Source organism: Camelus ferus, chromosome 4, assembly GCF_009834535.1.
Source record: "Camelus ferus isolate YT-003-E chromosome 4, BCGSAC_Cfer_1.0, whole genome shotgun sequence".
NCBI classification, from domain to species: domain Eukaryota; kingdom Metazoa; phylum Chordata; class Mammalia; order Artiodactyla; family Camelidae; genus Camelus; species Camelus ferus.
In genome coordinates this window covers 47,370,252-47,394,481 of record NC_045699.1, presented here as the reverse complement: position 1 = coordinate 47,394,481, position 24,230 = coordinate 47,370,252, and the positions used below count along the sequence as shown (strand labels likewise).

Below are 24,230 nucleotides of genomic sequence, written 5' to 3'. Positions count from 1 at the left end.
ATTTTCACCCATAAAGCCACTTTCAGGGGCCAGACAATATTAATGTTGTCTCTAGAAGGCCAGTGTCAAATGCCATCTGAAAGGAGAGAGTGGCATATTGGACATAGTACCCAGATGACACTTTCACCTATGTCCCATTGACAAGAACACAGTGCCAAGAGTACCACTAGCTGCAAAGAACTCTGAGAAGTGTGTTTATCCTGAGCAGCCATGTGCCCAGCTAAATATTCCACTTCTATGTAAAAAGGTTTGGCAGCTTCTTATAATGTTAAACCTCCCCAGGAATTCCACTCCTAGGTATTTACTCTAGAAAAATGAAACATGTTTGCATAAAGACCTGTAGGTAAATGTTTATGGCAGCTCTATTCATAATTGTATAAAGCACAAGAAGATGCCATTTTATAGCAGAGGCAACTCTCCTACCTTATTGTTGAGAGTGTAAATTGGTGCAACCACTTTTGAAGAATATTAGTATATCCAGTAAAGGAGAAGATTTACATACCACATAACCTAGCAAGTCTACTTCTTGGTAAGTCTAGAACAGTGATTCTCAAACTTCACAGGCATCACGATCACCTGGAGGGCTTGTTAAAACACAGATTGCTGAGCCTTACTTATCCCCAGAGATTCAGTAGGTCTGTGGGTGGGACCTGAGAATTTGCATTTCTAGCAAGTTCCCAGGTGACCCTGATGCTCCTGGTCCTGGGACCACACTTTGAAAACCACTAGCCTAGAGAAATTCTTGCCTGTGTTTACCAGGAGACATGTACAAAAACATTCCTGATATTATAGCTTGTAATAGCAAGAACATGGAAACAACTTAAATAACCATTGACAGGAAAGTAAATAAAGAAATTATAATGTATTAAAAGAAGTACTATAAAGCAGTGAAAATTAATGAATTAGAGCTATATGATATCATAGATAAATAAAATTTTGAACAAAGAAAAAATTAGTTGCAGAAGAATATATACTTATGATACAACTAATATAAAATCTTAAAAGTAAAACTCTAAACAATAAATTGTCTAGGAATATATAATATATACATATGCAATGATAAACCAAAATTCAGGCTGTTTCGGAGAAGAAGGGAATATGACTGGGGAAGCATAGAGATTCCAATAGTTCTAGAGTTCAGTGGTAAGTTCATAGATGTGTGTTATATTATTGTTTTATGTGTATAAATTATTTTACAATTATTTTTGATTTTAAATTGTTTTTATTTTTTGTATATATGAAACATTTTACTTTTTTCTTCTCAACTTTATTCAATTCTTCAATTTTTCAATTTCTTTTCAGTTTTATTTTTCCAGTTTCATATTATGTTAATTTCCCAAGGAATCTCTTGGAAATGTAAAAAGCAAAAATGCAAATATAAGGATGTACTCTATATTTTTAAGTAAGAAGAAAAACCTAAGTATGGACATATGGACAATGAAACATATGAAAGCAGCTATGTTAGGATAGTATACTTACACATGTCTGTTTTTACATATACCTGTAAACACCTTTGTATAATTCTGAACAATTGATTAGAAGCTATTAGGATAAATGAACAGGGATGAAATGGTCAGGGGGGAAGAAATTAGGATTTCAGGACTGAAAGGCGGAGAATGTATTAAGAGAAACATAGATTCAATGAATGGGCAAAATGAAGTCCAGTCTGCTGGGAAGAGAACAGCTCTGAGATAGTTGAGGACCACCTGGTTCTCTGCATTGCTCCAGCATCTCTCTGCAGGGACAAAGACAGCAGATGCTGGGGGTGATGAGGCTGGTCTTTGTGGGTTTCCCAAACATAGTCAGAAGGGGACAGAGAGGTGGTTGTAGAATCCGAAGAAGGACGACTTTGGTGTTCTTGACTATAGAGCCTAAGTGTAAGTTTTAAATTACCTGGAAATTGGGAAGTTGGCTGGAGACAGGAAAGAACTGTCAGCAGTTGAATGATTAAAGTCCATTCTGAGCACAGAGAACATTTGTATTTAGAGGGGAAAACACCAGAAAGGGATTCCAAAAGTGGAGCAGGGCTTCATTATTTAAAGGTTCAGTGGGTCTAAGGCTGGTGAGGGACAAAGTAAGAGTACCTGAGACAAAACGGTGGGGGCCTTGAGTCAAGGAGTCTGAAGACCTAGGAGGACAGGTGGTAAGTTTGACAGAAAAGAGAGGATGAGGTTGAGCCATTGTACAGGCCAGTAGCTCTGGTGCTTGGGTAGAGTTTTTGACCACTTGCTGATGAGCAAGGAACTGAAGGTAAATGATCTCTGTGCTCCACAGAGGAGCAAGCATCTAAAAACTAAGCCCCAGGAAGACTGCCAGGGGTTGCAGCCTTTGTGTTCAAATCTCATGGGATCGTGGGCAAGGTACTCAACCTCTCCTAGCCTCCTTCCCCATTTTCAGACAGGGGAAATGACACCTTCTCAGAAGTAGTAAGCATTAAATGAGACCACGTATGAGTGTATCTACTGGGGTGTCTGGCACACACAGTAGATGCCTAATAGATGTTGAGCCTCCTTTTCAACTCAGATCAAATCCCCTTAGAGCCCCAGCATAGGGGATGGCCAGCATCACAGCAGGTAATCGGATAAGGAGCCAGTGATCCTTGGGCTCACTGTTGGAGCTATGAAATGGGCAGAGATAAACAATGAAACAAGAATGCTCATAACACTAGCCAAAAAGAACACATAAACAAAAAGCATGGTTTATGTTAGTGTCACAGCACAACTCAGAGATGACCCCAAGGAAGAATTTTCTGAAGTACCTTTTGAAGAATTTTACTTTTGGTCAGGGATGTCAGATAACAGAAGGTGCAAAAACCCTCTTTGAAATTTGATGAGATTTTCAACCCACTGGGCAAAGTATGGGCTTTTTCAAAGAAAAGTAGTTGAACAAGATGATGGACCATTTAATATTCTTAGATTTTAGTCCATTTCGTTTTTGATTTTAGTCTTTTCCATTTCCCTTCTAGTCCCAGAACAAAGGTTTATAAGCAGCTTGCTCATGGAGCAACCTCGGGTGCCTCTTGAGAGAAGGAAATAGGGAGGGTCTGAAGTCAGGGCTCAAGGCAAAAAACAAAAAACAAACAACAAAAAAGAAATCACATACAATCAAGATTATCCTTGAAAAAAAATTTACATTATACTTAAGCTCAAAGGTTGACATTTAGCCAAAATAATCAAAAGCAGTCTTGAGAAGATAGTATTTTTATGCCCATATTCATACCAGCATTATTCACAATAGCCAAAAGGGGGAAGCAAATCAAGTGTCCATTGACAAATGAATGAATAAAAAAGATGCAGTATATACATACAATGGACTATTATTCAGCCTTAGAAAGGAGGGAATTTCCGACACAGGCTACAACATGGATGAATCTTCAGAACATTATGCTAGATGAAATAAACCAGACACACACACACACACACACACACACACACACACACACACACACACACACACACACAAATAAGCTAGACACAATAAACCAGACACAAAAGATACACTCATATGAGATATCGAGGGCAGTCAGACTCAGAGAGACAGAAAGAAGAATGTTGGTAAGCAGGGCTGTGGGAGGGAAGGTATGGGGAGTCATTGTTTAAGGGGTATAGATTTTCAGTTTTGCAAGATGAAGTGTTCTGGAGGTTGGTTATACAACAGTATCAATGTTCTTAACATCACATAAAAATGGTTAAAATGGTAAGTTTTATGTATATTTTACCACAATTTAAAAAAATGTCAACAGTTAGCTGCATTTGTGCATTTAACTTACAGAAATTCAACCACAGGCATATTTCCCTTATTTAGACCTGAACTTCCTTGCCTCCCTCCCCATTCAAACCAGACTTTTGTCCCTAAAGTCCCCAAGGAAGAGCTTCCCTGCCCCACTCCTCTCTCTTTTTTTCCTTTGGGCCAAGCACTTATATCTGAGTTTGTGTGCAAGATGGTGCTCCACTAAATCTCTCTTTCTTTTCTTACTAACCACATTTCACAGTTGAGGAATTGAAGGTACTGGCAAGAAGCAGGAAGGAAGGTTTGGCTTCTGGACCACACACGGCACTTAGATGTCACAGAAAATACTTTATGCATGAACTAATGAAGTAAATCATGAGAGCTCCCACATTTATATTTTTGAGCAAAAAACTCACACAAAAAACCATATATGCACTAACTCGGAATATATGATGTTTGGGGCAGAGTTGAATAAAGTTGCATTTGCATTGCCCACAGAGAGGTTTCCAAGCAATGTAGAAGTAATGGTTTCCACAAGAAGGCAGAGGGCACCAATCAATCTTTGAGAACTTTAACTATTATTCTTCTAAATTCTGGTTCACAAACAACTGATAGCCCAACATCTTGATCTAGAAACAGATCCTTCATACCCCTAAATGATACTTGCAGGCAACAAATTGTGAGCTCCACTTAAGTTACATGCAGTTGAAAGAAAAACAGCTCCATTCACTGTGCCTGCTTGTGTCTTCCCAAAGCACCCAACTGCACTTTGCCCGCGGGAAGTAGTCAATAAATGGGTATTGAATTTAGAATGTCCTTCTTCTCAGTGAGGTTTAATATATTTCCAATTCAGAATGCCTATTAATTTTTCAGCATTAGTAGGCCTTTTAAAAAATCCATTTGGGATATGTTTAAGAGTTCACAGCAAATGCTATTATATAAATGATTAAGAAAATACTGTTAAATGAAGCATGCTTATTCAACACACCAGTAGCCATTGATAAAATGTAATTTAATTTAATCATTTAAATTTACACTGTTAATGTACAAGAGCATTTCTTTCAAACACAGGTTAACACACACTAAAGAGCAATGCTGTTAGAAGAGCAGAGAAACTTTGGAAAACTCTGCTGTCTGAAATAAAAGCAAGGCACTCTCCATAAACAGCTGGTGGATTCCTGATTTCCGCCCACAGAAGGCATGTTCGCACTGAGAGAGCTCTCCCACAACGGAAGAATCACCTGCTTTAATTCTTGCTGTCCTCTTCTGAGCTAGATTGGTCATCCACTCTGTATAAACTTGTGTGTCAACAATAAGACAAAAAAGAGAGTTGAACTGATAGATGACTTGGGGGGGCTCTCACAGTTGTGATAACTATGGAAGACAGAACACTGGCTATAATCTTTACTTTCGGCACTAGTGTCTGGACCTATAACTAAAAACCTTCTTCATTTCTTCCAACAAATCAATATCGGCTAAAAAGTCTTTTTCCTTAAATCTGATGAGTGTAAAAATAAAAAGTGACAGCATTCCTCTAGGGCTCTGTATTTTTGTTTTGTTTTGTTTTTCCTTTACAGACATGACAAAAAACAAACAAAACAAAACCAAACAAAACAAAACAAAACAAAAAGGATTAATGTTCCAAGACTAACTGCACAAAAGGGTTATGTATGCACAGTATTTCTGATTTATTCAAATTCAATTTGAATTTGGTCTGAAGCTAGTTTGTATGAAATGTGAGCTTTCCTGGTATCTAATAATGTTTATTATGTTTGCATATAAGCTCAAAAATTATTGGAAAAGTACTACTTTATTCTTGGTAAAATGTGAATATTAGTGGTTATTTTTAAAAGCCTGTTTTCCCATAGATGCAGTAAGAGTAAAGAGACTATGGAAAGGAGAATTAGGTCCTAGTCTTGATTCTGTTACCAGCTGTTTGACCTTGGGTAACTCTTTATCCCTTGCTGGGTCCCAGTTTTCTCCTCTATGAATTTCAGGGGAGATGGACTAGTTGACAAGTCAGGCCGCTTGTAAGTCTAACATTCCAAGATTCTAACATTCCAGATCCTATCATCTTGATATAAAAATAATAATCTTTCATAAAAGCTCACAAAACATAATACATGATCAAATAAGAATGACTCTTGGAAAAAAACATATGATTTTCTATCTGGGTTATCCTTTGCAGCAATTAGGCAATTCATTTGGCATTTGTTTGATTGTATAATTTAATGACAATATAAACAGCATAGTTTTGTTATTTGTCCTTTAAAAAGACTGAAGCAAAAATGATTTAAAGCTAACAAAAACTACTATAACATCAGTCTGACATTCAAAGTTTGTTTCTTAGCAAAATGGCCAGAGATATTTTGACTTGATACAGAGTATATAATATAAAGACTTTTAGACCTAAAAATCTTCAAACATTATTTGAATTTAGCAAAACATAAGCAAAGTTTTAATATCAAAGTGCTAAACAGTACTGCCTTAAAAGTCACTGCAAATGAACCATAAAATAACAGCATGGGAAGTAACACTTATGGTACAAATGGTTAATAAAAAGACACATTATAAATATATATATGTAACCTGCTATATTTATATATATATTTGCTTATTTAGTTTCTAATTGGTGTATCCAAGTTCACTGTGAACACCCCATTTAAGTACTCTGTAACTCAGCTTCTAGGAGCTGGTGGTCTTGCAATAAATACAGGCAAAGCTATTACAATATAACGTGCATACAAATGTTTATACAAATAAGGACACTATGCAACAAATCATCTCATAATAATATGGCATCAACAGTATAAACATACAAAAGGGAGTACGAACACGGAATGTTGAAACGCAGCCCACTAATCCTTTCTAGTATTCACATTCATACTATTTTTTTAAATAAGACTTGCTTGCTCTCCAAAATTGTCTCTTTAACAGATAAAAAATTAAATGATATATATTCAAAAAACCTTATTATCCCTGGTGCTTACCCTGTATGATCCATTCCTAATTATTTGCATGTTAACTTACTGAATGCTCCTGGGGCTTCTGAATGAATGTGTCAGTCAGTTGCTATAATTGAAGAAAGTTTAGGGAATTCTGGCTGGATTTATAGAAAACAACAAAAAAATGCTATACGCAATCCATCTCATAACCTGAGCCCCCTTCAGTACAGTTGGACAGTCAGGGCAGGGATCTGGATCCATCAAGAATGGCCCAAAATCTTGGATGGACCATACCTCAGAAGGGTTCCATAGGGCAGGTGGACAAAGCCTCTGCTAGGAAAATTAGCATGTGCATTTGTTAACATGACTGCCTCCTTTTTATTTCCATATAAAATAAAGGAGAGTTAATAAACAAGACTTAGTAAGACAGCACTTTAAAAATTGCACTTGCATATGGAAGCGAACAGCCATTATCATTTTGCTATGTCTGATTTATAGGTAATCCTCCATCTTTCACTGTTTGTTAAAACAAAATAAAGGAAGAAAGAAAATAAGAGGGAATTTCTGCTTTGTTTGCACCACATACGTACCCTTGATACAAAAAATGTATTCTAAAGGGATCAATCTCAAGACACATCCTACCCTGGCGAACAGCCCTTGGCTGTTCTTGTTTTTAAATACAAACCAACTATAATTGTATTCCCCAGAAAGAGTTTTAAAAACAGTTATATTATCCTTTTTATTCCTGCTGGGATAGCATCGTCCAAAAGTGCTCTGTTAGCAATTTCTTAGAAAACCCTCATGAACTATATACCCCGCCTCCCGCCCTAACCCCAAAGCCTAAATATAAAACACAACCCCAACACAATACTCTGCAAGTTTTCTGGCTTTCAGTTGTAAAGAAAAGTGCCAGAAAAAAAAAAAAAAGTCTTTCTTTTCTACAGGAGCTGCTTTTTCTCTTAAGGAAGGGCAGAAAATGGTAGGTGTCCAGACCCATCCCTCTGGCTGCTTAGCAAGCGGCTGCTAGCTGATAACCAGGCAGCTCCCTGCTCAGGCTGCTCCTGCTCAGAAAGGCAGGGTGTCCAGGAAGAGCTTGTCAATAATGGAGGGTGGAGACACCAAGTCTTCCAGCTTCAGGTAGAAGATGCGCTGGAGGCCCAGGGTGCAGATCTTGCGCAGTTCTACCAGAGCACGCAGGACCTTGGGCTCGGCGGGCTCCAAGGCCTGTCCCTTGCTCTGGTGTTCTTTTAAGCTGCTCGTGATCTTGTTGCATAGCTCCTCCACTCTCTTTGGTTCTTTTAACCCATGTCGTTCTGCAGAGGGGTAGAAAATGGCAAACTGAGGAGGCAGTTACATCCTAAAAAACTTTGAATCCTGAATAAAGGCCTGTGTCCTGTTCTGCCAGTTGGGATGGCATTTTACAGTCAAAGTGCCCTCCCTCTCAGAGGTAGTTCATGGCCTTGGGTATTTAAATAGCACCAGGGGTTGACTCTCAGCCCTGTCACTTACTCACTGAGCCCCAGTTTCCTTATAAAATGAAGACAATAATCGTACCCAATCCAGGGCTTCTGGGAGGACCAGCTTGGGTGAATAACACAGACGACGCACACAATTCCCGGCACAGGGAGACACTGATTGAATGGCGGGGTGGTTATTATTTTGCACGCATCATCTGACTGAGGTCTGACGAAAGCCTGGTCAGGAAGGAACTCTTTTTCAGAGTGACATGGAAACACATCCAGGCAAATGAATTAATGGTCCATCTTGACAGACACTCGCTTGGTGGTGGTGGGGGGCTGTAAGTTCCATTTGCAAAGGCTGCCCCACAAGACCGGATATGGATACAAAGTGCCTTCTTGTGTTTTCATGCTAATCAGCATTGAGAAGAATCGAGATTTTCTTTTCCTTGTCCTTTCCCCCCTGCCCCTTGAAACACCCATTGATCCACACCAGACACTCTGTACAAAATACACGTCCCCCTGCTGTGGAGATGGAAAAGTTAAAGAGAGGGAGGAGGCCCAGAAGGAGGCGGTGCAAGCATTTTGTAATGCGGCAAAGCATGAATACAGGTATCTCATATTTTATAAAATAATATATAAAATTATCCTCATATTAAATATTATGATCCCTTATTTTGCATATAAGGTTAAAAAATATCCCCACAGTCACACAGCTGCTAAAAGCTGGGATTTGAACCCAGTCTTCTGAGGCAGATTCTGTCCTCTTGCTCCAGACCACAGTTGCATCTCCTTGTAAAGAGAAAGGAGCCTGATGCCCAGTACAGACCAATTTGCTCTCCCTCAGCATGTAGATATCAGAGACTCTTTCCTGAGAGATGAGCTTGGCCTCTGTTATCTCAGTCAAAGTTTTCATCTCTCAGCATATTTACATGTAAAGTAATAATTCTTGAGAAATAGATGACATCTATCCAGTGGGAAATTAAGTATTAGTTTTCAATTTTTAATTTTTTTTTAGTTGGGAATATTTTTGTTAGAAAGGTTAATTCCAAAAGTCATTGGGAAAAAATGAAGCAACTATCCAGACTTTTTTTTCTTTCTCTTGCCCTAAATAAAAGGAGGCCCAGGAACAAGGCGATCTGCATCTTCCCTGGCTTGGCTGGTTGTGTACGACTTGGGTGAGTGCCTTCTTCTCTAGGGCCCATATGGAAAGGATTTGATGACCTCTAAGGTCACTTCCAGCTCTGATGTATATTTATATATGTTTATAATTATATTAAAGTACAACCATGAAAATTGCCAGCAGCATCTCAGTGGGTTGTAACTTGCAAGCATCTCATCTCAGTGCAACACAATACAGAGAAAAAGTGACAGGACTTGTGGAGTCAGAGAGATTCAGGTTCCAGTTTTGGTTCTGTTATATACTAACCATGTGACCTAATTGTTCTGTTTCAATGTCCTCCCAGGAAAATGGGGACTACAGGGTGGCATATACACAGTCTTTGTTGTAGTCTTCTCCATTCATTTCTGTGTTTCTTACATATTATAAAATAAATTAAAAGAAAAAGTGTGATTATAATAAAACCCACCTTCGAGGGTTATTGTGAGGCTCAGTTAAGATGATGCTACAGGGAAGTGTTCTGCACTGTGTATGTCATGGTACAGTCAGCACCTAAGACCATACCTATGCATGGCAAATGGCTGGCAACTGCAGAGTCAAAGGCCATAAAGTCCACTTACTCCCAAGCTTTGCAGTGCAGGATTCTGCTTTTCCCCAGGAAACTATTAGCTATTCAGCCCAGGTGCAAACCTGTCCTCTATGGCTTATCTTTATTAAGTACATAGTTCCCTTGTTTCAGTTTCAGAAGAAGTACCCAAGAGTGAACTTCAACAGCAACAGTGCTCTGCCTAAAGTTTTATTTTCCTCTCAAAAGCAAAAAAGCAGACTGCAAATTTGGCAGTAAATTTCAATAGCTACAAAATGTTCATAGCCTCTGATCAAGTAATCCCACCCTTGGGAATTTATCTGAAGGAAACATTCAAAAGAAGAATAACCCTGTATGCATGAAGACATTTGGGGTACATTAAAGTTTTTAAAAATGGGAAAAGATAAAGGGAAGAAGAATAGGAGAACTGTTAAGTGAAAAATGGTATGTCCTCATAATGGAAGATTCTGTAGACATCAAAAAGGACAAATAGGCTATGAAATGACATGGAAAAAATATATAATACCACATTAAATAAAGAATAGACTATAAACATGGTATCTAAGCTGTGATTACATCTATGCAAAAATTATTCATGCATGTGGAGAAGGATGAGAGGAAACAGGAAAGTGAAAATATTCATGAGATTGTGAGATAACTCCTTTCCTTTCTTTTAAAATATCCAGGTTAATGCTATTGGTGTAATAAACAAGGTTAAAATAGAACAAACTGGGATTTAGTCCTTTGTGAAGCCCTCTGGTTGCTGTAATGCAGTCAGTCATCCTACTGATAGTAAATTCTATTAAATACTGAAATATATCAAATTAGCTTCATAACCCAGGCAGAGATGCTCTTCCCAGAATAAAACACCAATCCATTGATTTAAGCTTTCCCTTCCTTTCAGCGCCTCATGTCTTGCATTATAGTCAAGATCCCATATTCATTATCAGGATAAAGAAACTGAGCAATGTGTGGACTGGATTTCAGGAGGGGGTTGATTATGGAACCTTGTAACCAGACTTTCTCATGGCCAAAGTCGCAGAAGGTGCCTTGGAGTTTTCCCTGCTCTCCAACCAGTTGTGACTGCTCGATAACTATGGCAACCATTATTTATTCAGTGAATTCAAGTGGAGATCAATACCTCCTGCCAGCTGGATCAACCCTAGGCCTGGAATTCCTTGAGGAATTCAGAGACACTCCTGTTAGAAGCCAAAGGCACCTTCTTTGTTGTTTTGAACAGCTCCTGGATTTGTGGCTTCTTTACTCTTTCAAACAAGCTGAGATAAAATTCAGTCTCCATGCAAACTACTGCCAGCAGCAAGATCTTTAAATCACCAGGGAGTCACTAAGTGTCTGGGACCTTCCTAGTAATTTGAAATTCCTTAAAACCCCAATCACTGACATTTTAGGTCAAGGGACCCCCTTTCTTCTTGTAGCTTGGTAAACAAAGCTGCAAAGCTGATAAATAGAGAGTTCAGAAATTATGGGGGAAATCGGACATTTGGATTTCCCCCCTTCCTACGGAATTATACACAGATTCAGTTTAAGATCTTTGTCCACCATTAAACAAAACAAGCTTCTCAGTATTTCTTGCATTTTGATCTACATCATTTTTATCCAATACTTCAGTATTTTAACTCGGCTTTATGCATCCAAAACTTTAAAATACAACTTATAGAAATGGTTACATAATGGATTTATGTGTCATAACCATAGAATATATGAACTGGAAAGAATTTGAATCATTTAGTTCAAACTTTCTCCCCAAGATGAGAATCTCTACTACAAGGTATCAGAAAAAGAGTGCACAGCACCAGCTGGACTGGGAGTTCACTATTTCACCCTGGTTAAAAAAATATTTAATAGTACCTTATATTACACTGTTTTACTTAGATTATTTTGTTGAGCCCTCATACTAACCCCTTGAATTAGGCAGGACAAAGATGATCTTATTTAATGAATAAGGAGGCTAAGGTACAGAGAGCTAAGTGATTTGTCTATGGTCAAAACTAGCAAATGGCTAATTTCTTTCACTCCAAATCCAGACATATTTCTATTATATTTGGTTGCCTTGAATATTGCTAGAATGTTCCTCTTCATCCTGAGATGAACTCAGCCTCCCTATAACCCCCTCCTACTTTCTGTGTACCTAATTAGCTAATTGATTAATTAACTTCTTTCAACAAATATTTGAGTACCTATTCTGTGCCAAGCAGTGTTATAGCCACTGGGGTTGGAGAAGTGAACAAAGCAAAGAGACAACAGATAACACTTCTAACCAGCATGGTGCTTGTATCTAAAGACATTGCTGGATTACTGTGCATATGGCTATCTGTGCCACAGACATCTCTGCTAAGAGAGAGAGGAAGGGAGGTAGGGAGGAGGAGGAGAGAGAGGAGGGAGTGAGAGAGGGAGAGGGAAGGAAAGAGAAAGAAGGGGGAGAGAGGGGGAGGGACTGACTGAGTGAAATAATAAAGCTCTCTAAATAGCTACAAATAAATCTGTGCTCACGTTTTGCTCTTCACCTGGGTAAGATCTATTCATCCTTCTGATTGCAGATCAACTATTTCTTCAAGGAAGCGTCCCTTTTTACAGCCAGTCTAGATCGTATTCTCCTATGGCACTCTATCTTTCCCCTTTGAAGGATAAAACAGGCTGTGACTACTGCCTGCCTCAGCCCCACGGGGCCATGGACTGGGTTTGCTCACCACTGTCTCCTCAGCACCAAGCCTACTCACTGCATAGATATCACCCAATAAATATCTGTTAAGTGAATATGTTAATGGAGGATCAAGGACCTGTAAAATATGATTAAATGAATACTAAACAGGTGGGTTGCTCAGAATAAATATATACATTGGCATTACTAAGAAGCCGTCAACAGTAAAGAACTCAACAAACTCGAAAACCTGCCACATTGGAAGTTTTGGAACCCAGATTTCCTGGATGTAAAGCCTCACTTTATCACTTATTAGCTGGGTGACTTTCGGTCTGTTTCTGCATTTGTGAAACAAGGCTAATATGAGAACTGCCTTGTGTCAGGCGAATGTGATAACCACTACACTATGGAAAACCCACGGGAACTGCCTTATAAATTGTGAGAATTGAACGAATTACAACACGTGCAGTATTTGGTACAATGGCTCATATATAGTAAGTCTTTAATAAATATTAGCAAGTAGCCTCTATATCCCAAACTCAACTCATTAGCTTTCCCTTCAAATTAGCCACTCCTGAGTTGGCCTATTAATAATTCCGCAATCCTCCCCATCACTCTCACAATCATGACTAGCAATTCCTTCTCCCCTGGCTCATCATATTTAATCCACCGCAAGAACTTTGTTATTCTTTCTGCAATGTTCCTTGCCTCTGTCTTCTCTCAGTCTCACTGCCTCTGGACCAGGTTTTCAGTATCTGTTACTCAGATTGTGTGAATAGCTTTTGACTGGTCTCTCTACTTCCCATCTCTGCTGAATCCATCTCAGGTACTTCTAAATCTATTTACTAAAGAATATTAAACAACACACATGGAGGCCTGGGCACAGTGCCTGGCACTGAGTATTTTTAAATGGGAGCTATTATTAGTTTCATGGGATCCTAATTACTGACAGAGTCCCTCATCCCTTGCTACTCAGGTGTGGTCCCTGGATCAGCAGCATCAACATCAACTGGGAGCTTGTTAGAAATGCAGACTCTCAGGCCTTGCCCAAGACCTACCTGATCAGAGCCTGCAATTTAACAAGATGTCCAGTGATTTGCGTGCATGTGAAAACTGAAGAAGCTCTGTTATAGTCAATCCCAGACCCCAAAAGACGCTTGACTCAGTCTGCACCTGGTGTCATTTAGTCTCTTTGTAAATCTCACTCCCCAAGGCAGGAAATTCATCTCTCATGAGTGCTTTTTCTAATTTCAAAATAGTTCTGTCTATTAAAAGGTTTTTCTTATGTTGAGCTAAATTTTGCCTTTCTACAGTTTCCAGGTCTGCCTCTTAGGCCCACACAAGACACGCCAAATCATCTTCCTCATGGCAAGGAGCAGGGGATGAAGAAAGGGGTGGTGGTACCATCAGAAGCTCCAAGAAGAAAAAGCAACCTCTTTTGTTTTTGAGCAGGTCTTGGCGCAGGCCAGCCCAGCAACAGCAATAATGCAGGTCCAGCCAAAGAGGAAGGAGAAGGGGGCTCCTGGGGAGAGATGTGTGTGTAACTCAAACACCAACTAACAAACAGGACTTCCTGTTCAGAGCTCCACTTCTTTCTCTGGGAAGTCATCTCACCGCTACTTCTCATGTAGTAATAACATCCTTTACAGATAGGCAGTCCCAGAGACACTGGGCCCACACTGATCAGGAAGCCACAAGTCGGGCAGCAACCCGTACTCAGGCTGTAATAGTCCTTTTCAATCTTCTATCTTTGATTTATTAGTGCAGGTGTCTGTCTCCCCAGTGGAACCAAAAGCTCTTTGAGGATAAGGGATTTCACGCCTGGCACATAGCAAATGCTCAGTAAATACTACAGAGCCAATCTGAATTGATATAAGGTCGTTCTCAGGAATTCAGACTATTTTCTAATAACGAGGTGGTGAACTAAAAAGAAATAATTCAAATTTTCCTAATCTGGGAGCCTTTTCGCTATTCATAATTAACCCACTCGTTCAACCAATATTTGCCTACTGCCAGACACCTTTCAATGCTAAAGTAACTGTAAAGATGAATAAGGCTCTCCCTGCTCTTAAGAAACCCTGAGTCTAGTTGGAAAAGAAAGACACAAAGAAATTAATGTGATGTGTACAAACAATTGCAGGGATTCATGAACATTTTTATGAATTCTTAGAACAGCTAGCTCTTTCTGGAAGTAAAACTACCATTTAGGATCATAATAATGAACGTTTGTCTAGTATTTTTTCTCTGCAAAGTACACATTAGCTCATTTAATCTTTACAAGGCACCTACAAGTAGATTTCATCATTCCTGTGAAAAACAAGAAAACTGAGATTCAGAGAGGATAAGGAACTTGCCCAAGATTGCACAGCTAGGAAGCAGCAGAGTGAAGACTTGAACTCAGTTCTCCAAACTCCAAATCCCACTACAACCCTTCTCTCCTACCTTTTTAGAAAGCAATATTGCCCTGCCAAGTTTTGGGTTTTCCTTGCAATGTAGCTGATGGCTATATATGACATAAAAACAGGGTAACCAGGTAACCACTGAGAGTGACCAAGAGTGCTCTGGGAAGACAGGTGGTGGAGGCTGTGGCAGGATCAGTCACCTGCCGGGTCCTGCCATGTCATTGTTTTATTGCTTCCTGCCCCTGGTTCTGCTGGCTTTCCTCCTCCTCAATCTTAGAATCTGTGTCCCAGTAAAACCAGGAAAAAGACTACAGAGAAAAGAAAGGAGTCACTTTCTACCTGGTAGAAGACATGAGTAAGGAAAAGAAAGCCACGGGGAACGTTCTTTTAGTGTAATGTTTTATAAAATGGCATTTGGGCACTCAAGATTCCCACCACTATCTGGTCCCACACTGCCTTTCAATCTTATTTCCCTTTTTACTATATGGGAAATGCATTTTATTCCAAGGTTAGGTGAAAATCCTAGGCCATAAGATTAATATTACATACAATCAATTTTTTCCCTGAAAATTCTTTAAATTTCCCAAAGGTGCAGGACATGTTCTCAGCTCTCACCACCAGAAGCAGGGAGCTGTGACCCACAGTGGATTCATGTCTTCTCTCTCAGGCTCTCTCTAGGACCCACATTCATCAAGGGTAATAGCTTGCACTCTTTTAATTTTCTGTTGTTTCCACTGAGATTATACATACGATTATAAACATGTATCATGTAACTCCACCATATGTGCTTTTCCTCAAAATGTGCTGAAATGTTCCACTGCCATACCCTTGCTATGCTGTGTCCTTGGCCTGGAATGCCCTTCCTCTAAGTGGCCTCATTTCTTGATGCCACCTCCTTGGGAAGCCACTTATGACCAGTACCTCCATGTTTCTTCACCCACAAAGTGCTCGCAGTAATCTGGACTTCCCCTGCACTAAATCTACACCTTTAGGGACCTGAGGGCTCACCATCATACACTGAGTTCATGACATCATCATCATATATGACTCCCTAGAATATTATACACTTTCTGACAGAAGAATTCACACAGCTCATGCCTGCATCCCTAGAGGCTATCATCCTGCCCCAATGTGTTAGGGCCTCAATATTTATTTAAAGAATGGATACTTATAAAATGGTAATTCCCCACTAACCTTCTATTTGAGGGGCTTCTTATTTATTAAACATAACTAACTGCACCTAGATATCAGCTCATTGGTATTCCATCAGAAGCAAAGCATTTCCATCATTCCTACGTCAGGAATGTGGCACCAGCAAAAGGTAATGATTAGGGTAGATGAACTGGGGACCTAAAAACACATGGCAACTATAACTGTGGGGAACTCCCTTTTACTGTGAGAAAGGAGAGTGATCTGAAAGAAACCATTTCCTGCCCCACCTCACCACCTAGTTTTTCACGAGCGCACATAGAAAGAGGCAGAGGAAGGAAAAAAAAATTTAAAAATTAGAAAGAAAAAAAAAAAAAAAAAAAAGCCAAGTTTGTGCAAACTACCAATACTGTCCAGATTCTTAATGACTTTCCTGGAAGCAAGACTGGGTAAATTTCTAAGACCTCATTTCCTTTTCATGAGTTCGAGTGGTTTAGGAGCAATTTGGGGATGAATTTTCCGATGCCAATAGCCCAACTGATATTCCACAATCACCCTTTCTGATCAATGATGCTTATTCAGAAGTCAAGACTTCACGGGAGCCCATATTCAAATGAAAATTAATATCCACAACAATATGCACTGCTATTGCCCCAGAACTGCCTTTTCTGCCATTTCCTGATGCTTTCACACATTTCAAACCCCCTCCCAACCAGCACATCACAAAGAGAGTTCCATGAGATCCAGAAATGAGAGAAGAAGGGCTTTTTTTTTCCTTGGGTGTTGCAATCACAGCACCTGTAACAACCAGGTTGTGCACAGGCTGTAGGACTGAGCGCAGGAATCAGAACCACCCCACCGAGGACTGGGCCCACTGTAAGTGCCCGCTGAGTGCAGCTGGATTCCTTCAATATCATTGTCCTTCTTCGAGCCTCTCTCAAGCATCCAAGGAGATATCTGTCAAACACACTGCCGTCTAAGGCCACCACTTGTTTCCTTATGTCTCTGAGTTTGATTTTGGACTGCCTAGGGCTTGAGGAAGGGGCAGGTACGTGCCAATTTGAGGGAATCCCTGTCACCATCCCTCCACAATGGAACATAGGTGGATAGAGTGCCTGTTCTGAATCTAGTTTGGCTGCATTGCAAATCTGGTTTTCTGTAATGCTAATGTCACCTGATGGGATAGATGTTATTACTGCCATTTTACAGATAGGGAAACTGAAGTTCAGAGGAATGAAATGCATTTCTCAATAAATGTTACTTATTAAATGCAGGGCCCCAGGTTTAAACCTGGAGGTGCTGGTCTCCAAAACCTATGCAATTTCTGCCTCGCCAAACTGCCCCTTCTCTGAGCAAGGCTTTAGATAAATGGGCAGCGGCTGAGCAGCTATAACTGCTGGACACACAGCAAACTGGAGGCAGATTCAGGGCTAACACCACCTTCTCCTGATTCCTGTTCTGTCCTCTCTGCACTGAAATGTCAATCTCTCCCGGCTGGGACTGCGTGGCACCCATCTACCGTGACTTTTACTGAAAGGGTAAAACAAACAAGACATAGGCCTCAAAGACCTTCTCTTGAGATACGCCTCTCACACCTGGACTGGCCTTTTCCCTTTTAGTCTCTTTCCTGCGAAAATCTGTTCTCAAAACCAGGTATCAGGGTAGATCTTCCTAAAATGCAAGCCTGCCCATGATGCTTGTCTGGTTAAAACTTTCTGTGGATCCTAATGGCTCTAAAGATAAACTCTAACCTTCTCACCTAAGTGTGAAAGGTTCTTCATGCCCTGCCCCACCCTAACCTATCACAACAGTCTCATTTCCCCCTCACTCTATTTTTTTTTTCAGACATTTCCTTTCTGAAACTTACCATAACCATATTTTCAATGGTTTTAGCAAATTTTTATTTATGTCTAGAATTCTCACTCCATCTATTTTAGCCAGGAGACATCCTATGCTTTTGTCAAGAACCAGCTCATGTTACCTCTTTTGAGAAGACCACCCCCAGAGGGGTCCCTCAGCACTCTACCCACTCCCACACCCACCACAGCACTCAACACCCTGTATCACATGGATTCGTTTGCATGTTCTATCTCCTCCAGGGATGCCTGTTACCATCTCTGAAAACCCACTGACATGCAGCAGAGCGCCTAGATCAGGGAACACTTGGTGATTAACTACATGCAACACTCATCTCCACAGAGACGTCGCAACGTGCTGGCTTTATTTACTGAAAGCAAAGGCTGGCTCTAGTTTTTGTATGTTTTTAAAATTAACTAAATATCATACTTTCTAGTTTTGAAAATGTAACTCTCCTAGGAAAATCCGAATGGTTTTGAAATTGAACTGAAGAGTTTAAGTTAAAAGTTAGCCTTTGAACCAATTTCATTCCAATTGTGCTGCAGTAATATGCTTGTGCCTTAAACCTGCTTATTTTCTTCAGGTTCTCCCTTATGAATGCCATTCGAAAGCCCTCTAAATCAAGTCCACACTCTTGGAGACTGCAGTTTGTTTTTGTTTTGTTATTGGCTCCCTTGGAAGTCTCTGGCAGCCCCCATCAAAAGAAGGGAGTTTCTCATCCAGGACCAAAGACCAGGAGGAGTCAGGTTCCACTTGGAACACTGAGGGAACATGCTAGTGTCTGATTCCTCCCACAGTACATGCCTTTACTCTTCTTGGCCTTCAAGTAAACTGTTCAGTGATGAACCAGCCTCGCCTCTTAAGATACTCCTACACATCTCACTTTAGCCAACAGGAGATATCCCAAGAAGGTGCATATAAACAATGCACATTTCTGATGCATCAGAAAGAAGGGCCCATCTGCACCACAGGATGCTTTTGGTCCTCTGTGAAACTCATCACCTGCCTGAGAAACTTGTTTTCCGCAGCCAAGAGTATATCAAGAATCTGAAACCCAATCCTCAGTCCAGCAGCCTAGCCTGTGCTTGGGTCCCATGAAAAGGGTGGGAGGTGAACCCTGGGTCTGGCTAGCCTTTCTGGAGCCTCTACCTACTGTCACTGCCTCACTGCCCCAGTCTGATCAAGAAGGATGAGACAGCACAGGAAACTCTGAAAGTGTGAAGGAGCAAAGGGGAGCTGGGGCCTGGGGCCCGAAGCAGCCACAGGGAGACAGTGTCCCCTCTCTCACCCACTATGCCTTCCTCTTTCTTCCTTTCTCTTTCATTCTGTCTTGAAATTCTTTATCTCCCAAAAGATAGAGAGGGAGACATCTAGGGGGAAAAAAGAGTAATATAGAAGTTGAATGTGTTTAAGGCTTCTGGTTCTTAACCCTTAAAAATTGTTGAGTAGAACCATTTTTGCTTTATACTAATTTTCCTCAGTCCTCTGTCAATCAAAGTTGCTAAATAAAGTTGTAAATAAATAAAGGTGTGTTTTAGGTGTGTGTAGTGCTTTGGGTTTACTCTGGGTTATTAGCCAAGGACTGGGGAGAGGGAATGACTCGCCTTTCCGCCCCACAGGGACAGGCTGGTTAAGGTAATCTTCCTTCAAACCTCCCTGTAAAAATGACCCTGAAACAGCTAGTCCAACAGTCCACAGAGCTCCTGTGGAAACTGGAAATTTAGACTGTCATGTATTGGGTTTGTGGACAATAACCAAATAGACGAGGAACCCTTTTTCCTGGAAGTTCCTGACAGTAAGTGCAGATATATGTCTCTTGGTTGAAACTAGGGTAAACTTAGCAGATTTCTGAAAAACAGCAGTCATTTTCCTAATTTTCTGGTGTGTGTGACGGCCAAAGCCAGAATCCATGTGAAACCAGGAAAGGGGGGGGGGGGACACAGTCACTTGGGGTCACAGCAGGGTGGTGCTTACCTGTGATCATGCTCAGTGCTGACAGGCAGGCTAAGGCTTGGATATCAAGGTTCAGGCTCTGCAAACTTAAGGAAAAGTCTTTAATGGAGTCGAGCCACTCCCCAAATCCACGAAGGCACTGAAGTCGATGCAGGACAAGTCCATTGCAGAATACAAACTTATCTTCAGCAGTGTTCGACCTACAAGAGAAAGCCATGGTGGGTGGGAGATAGAGATATATTAAATAGGTCTGTTCAGTCTGTCCAGTGGGATAACATCATAACACACAGGCACCAGACAGCCAGGGGGCAGCGTTCAAAACTCAGTGTGGTGCTGTGGAACCTGCCCAGACACTCTCAAGAACAAGACGGTGAGCATCAGCCCTGAGGATGCTCAGAGTACGGTGTCTGCTTTCTCACTGCTAGAAGCAGTTGCTGGCTCACCTTGGGACGGGACCCGAGGAGGAGCAAGCACTTGTCGATGGTGGAGGTGGAGCCCAGTGCCCCATCTCTCTGTGGTGAACATGAGACTGCTCCCTTCAGTGCTCCTTCACCAGGATTTCTCTTTCATTTTCTTAAATGTCAAAAACTGATAAGGCCTGAGGCTAGACACTACAATTCCATTGTGCAGACTCTAAAAACACCAAGTCCCTGCAAGCGCCAGAAGTCAATCACAAACTGAAAAACAGTCTAAAGTTAAAAGAAAAAAGCTCTTATTTTGTGTCATGTTCTCTGCTTTTAACAGTGGGGCTGTAGAAGGCTATTTCTAAATCTGTCCTGATAGTTTATATCATGTCCATCATTATCCCATTCTTTTCTCATAAAAGGCGTCCTGGAACTTCCAGTTAGCACCACTTTGCAGGGGGGCCTTGGGCACTCTTTTAATCTTTCTGAATTTCCTTTTCCTTATCTATAAAACAGGGATTTTAATTGCTACCTCCAAAGAATGCTGTGGGAATTAAATAAAACAAAGGATTTGAAAGCCTATGCATAGTGCCTGGTATACAAGGAGAGCCCAACGAATGTTACGTGCAACTAATTCTGAATTGTAGGTGGTCCTTGCCTTGGCCTGAACTTTCCTTTAATTTTCAAATCTCTTGACACATATTTCTCTCTCTTGGCCTATTGCATTAACAAGTTCATGTCTCTTTAATTGTGCTTCTTGGATGAGAGCTTTATTTGTTCATTCACTCAGCAAGTATTTCCTGAGCACAAAGTATGTGCCTTTCCTCAGCCAGGCACTGGAGAACACCTGGTGAATGGGGCCTATATGGTGCCTGTCCTCCTGGAGCTTATCACCTACTTAATCCTCTGCTGCCTGTCCACTAGATGACAGTCACGTTGCTGGCTCAGCTTAGCTCCGGCACACACAGGATAGGCTGTAATTTTGCTAATTATTGGCAGTCTCTTTGTAACCCCACCTCGGTCTCTCCCATAGATCCCTCCACAGATGCACATATGGGACAGGGTGATTCAATCTCAGAACTTAAAATCTGGACCTCAAACCACCAGCATCAGAATCACTGGATCATGATTTTAAAAATGCAGATTTCTAAAGGTAGATCCAAACCAAAAGAGCTGGTACCAGGACATAGGAATTTGCACTTCAAATGAGTTTCTGGTAACACTATATATATGTGTGTGTGTGTGTGTGTCCTGTGTATATATATATATATATATATATATATATATATATATATATATATAAACTGAAAGGAAACAAGGAAGACAGAATTTAAAACGCTAATTGTGGACTTCATGAGAGAAGTTTAAATCCCAGGTTCCGGCTCTTTGAAAAATCAGTTCCTCTTTGTGTTTGATGTCACTGAGTATAATCAGTTGAGCCAAATCTTTTGATCCAGAAGCTATTATTCTCTTGGAGTGAACACTGGGAGTTGAGATGCTGCAGGAAGTCTTTAGCGCCCCATCTGGTGTGTTAGAACCATCAGTTTTTAAACAGAAAACTCGAAGGGAAATGCAAGGTTCAAAACAAATACTTGCTCCCAGGAAATACCTTATGCACCCTGAGAATCTTCCTGGAATCACAGAGCGTCGGAGCTACAACAGCCTTTAGAGATCACCAAATCCAACCTCCTCATTTTACAAAGAAGGAAACAAAATTTCTGGTGAAGCAAGTGACCTGCTCAGGGACTTACAGCAAGTCCACATTACAATTGATGCTAGAACCCAAGAGTCTGGCTACCTGCCCAGTGCTCCAGCCACTGCTCAGTTTTTTTAATGCCTGGCCATACTTCATATTTCCTTCTTGAGCAAACTTTTCACCAACGACTTAGTTACCAACACAGCAGGTTTCAAACTTCTTCACTGGGAAGGAGTGGACTGAAGGAAGATAAAATAATAGTAATTACCTGATGGAAAGTCTGAGAACAAACAGCTCCAAAAAGGCTGATTCTATAAGTAAGGTCTGATCTTCTTTGGGGAGATCAGTAAATCCAGGAATCTTTTCTGCCCAGCTTCTGGATACGTCAATGGAGGCGGTTAGGAGGTTGTAGAACTGTTGCACATGCTCAGCATCTGTGCCTGCAGCGGCCTGGTCAGCGGGACAGTACTGGAATGCAAGCCACAGACTGCAGCGTTATCTCAGTCCAACAGGGATCACAGCATCATTTGCAAATTTCTCTTCCAAGACTGTCAATGAATAAACCCTTACTTTTAGGTCCCACAGTTTATAAAACCTTTTTGCATTTACAGTCTCATCAGATTCTCATCATAGCCCTGTGACCTGTGAACAGTGAATTCTGTTACCACTTAACAGGCAAAGAAATTTGCTTAAGTCCCGTGAGTGCAGGGGTTTTCAATCCTGACTGCAGTCATCTGGGGGGCTTTAAAAAACACTCATGTCTGGGTCTTAGCCACAGAGATCCTAATTTCACTGGTCTGGGATGGGGACTGGTCATCAGGAATTTTAAAAGCTTCCCAGGTGATTCCAAAGGGCTGCCGGAATGTTGAGAACCATTACTCCAGGGGGTGGCGTCTGTGTGGGCCTCCAGGACCTACTGATTCCTTAAGGCACAGCTGTCTCCAAACAAGATGCTTAATTAACCCGTGGTTCTCAAATGGTGGTCCCTGGACAAACAGCTTCAGCAACACCCGGGAATGTGTTAGACCTGAAAATCTCCAGCCATGCCCCAGACCTACAGAATCAGAAACTCTGAGGGTAGGCCCAAGAAACAGCTTTATCAAGATCTCCAGGTGAATTCTCATGCACAATGAAGTTTGGGAATCACAAGATTAACCAACAGGAGAAGAGAATGATTTGTGCTTGCTATAGATGGATTTCTGAGAGATAAAACAAACAAGGAAGGGTGGGGGAGGAGTGTCTCCTTGGCAGGGCCCAGGCAGCTGTGTGCTATCAGACTCAGGACTTGTGGCTACTTAAATTAAGAATTAAGTAAGATTTAAAATTCAGCTCCTCGGTCATACTAGCCATATTTCAAGTGCTCGGTAGCCACCTGCGGTGTAGAACATTTCCATCACAGCAGGACGTTCTATTGCACGGCATTGATCTAGAGGGCCCCAGGAGAAGAAAGGTACAACTAGGAATAGTCTCTTTGCAGCTTGTAGATATGCTGAGAGAGCCAGGGTTTTGCCTGAATCATTGGAGGGAAATCTTTCCTGCTTCAGGCAGGAAGATTGATACAGCAAGATAATAATCAAGGGACAACCAACAACACAGAGACTTAAGAGATGTACAAAATATGCATGTCACTGCCTTCACGCCAGCACAGCTGCATGTGCTTTTGTGTCTCTTTTCCCAGTTGACCTTCCTGGGGAGTGGTTCTGAATCCTTGTTTTACAGATGAGGAAACTGGGGCTCAAAGAAGCTAGGAGAGGCTAACAGACATTCCCAAGTTACATAACTAACAGTGGTACAGCCAAGACTTAAACGTGGTCCTCTGATTTCCAGTCCTATACCTCCTGGCTGTTAGTATGCCTGATGTTACTCGCTGGTAGCCCATAGGATAGTTTTAAAAAGCTTTTCGCTTGCCTCTAATTGGAGTTCTCCATGTATGTATACATTTGGTCCCATATTTTGTCAACACAGTGACTAGCACATAATTGACCCTCAGTAAACAGTAGTAGAATATTGTTCAAGGAAAGAATAGTCAGTGGAAAGCCTAAGTTTGCCACAACACCCTAAGCTGGCTGGAGGAGAAACAGCCAATAAGCAGTCAGGTGCTCACTGTACAACTACTTAGATCTGAGGAAATGAGGCACTTGTGCTTAGTTGGGTCTTTCTTTTTCCTTTGTGTTTTCCCAAGAGGCAACATGAAATGACAAAAGAAACATCAGACAAGGAGCCCAGCTACTTTAATCCTAGATTTGTCTAGACCCTAACTTGTGAAATAATGT

General features: G+C 40.9%; 1 protein-coding gene across 4 annotated transcripts in view; it reads right to left on the bottom strand.

Annotated features, from left to right (window-relative positions):
• Positions 1-4,722: 4,722 nt before the first annotated feature.
• Positions 4,723-24,230, bottom strand: part of NR4A3 (nuclear receptor subfamily 4 group A member 3) — a 39,084-nt gene continuing 19,576 nt past the window's right edge. For all 4 annotated transcript variants that reach the window (XM_032478072.1, XM_032478074.1, XM_032478075.1 and 1 more), the window contains 3 exons: positions 22,226-22,425; positions 19,879-20,057; positions 4,723-7,987 (listed from right to left, as the gene is read on the bottom strand). In XM_032478072.1, coding sequence (XP_032333963.1) covers positions 7,740-7,987; positions 19,879-20,057; positions 22,226-22,425 — 627 coding nt within the window. In that variant the 3' untranslated portion in view covers positions 4,723-7,739. The remainder of the gene's footprint in view (positions 7,988-19,878; positions 20,058-22,225; positions 22,426-24,230) is intronic.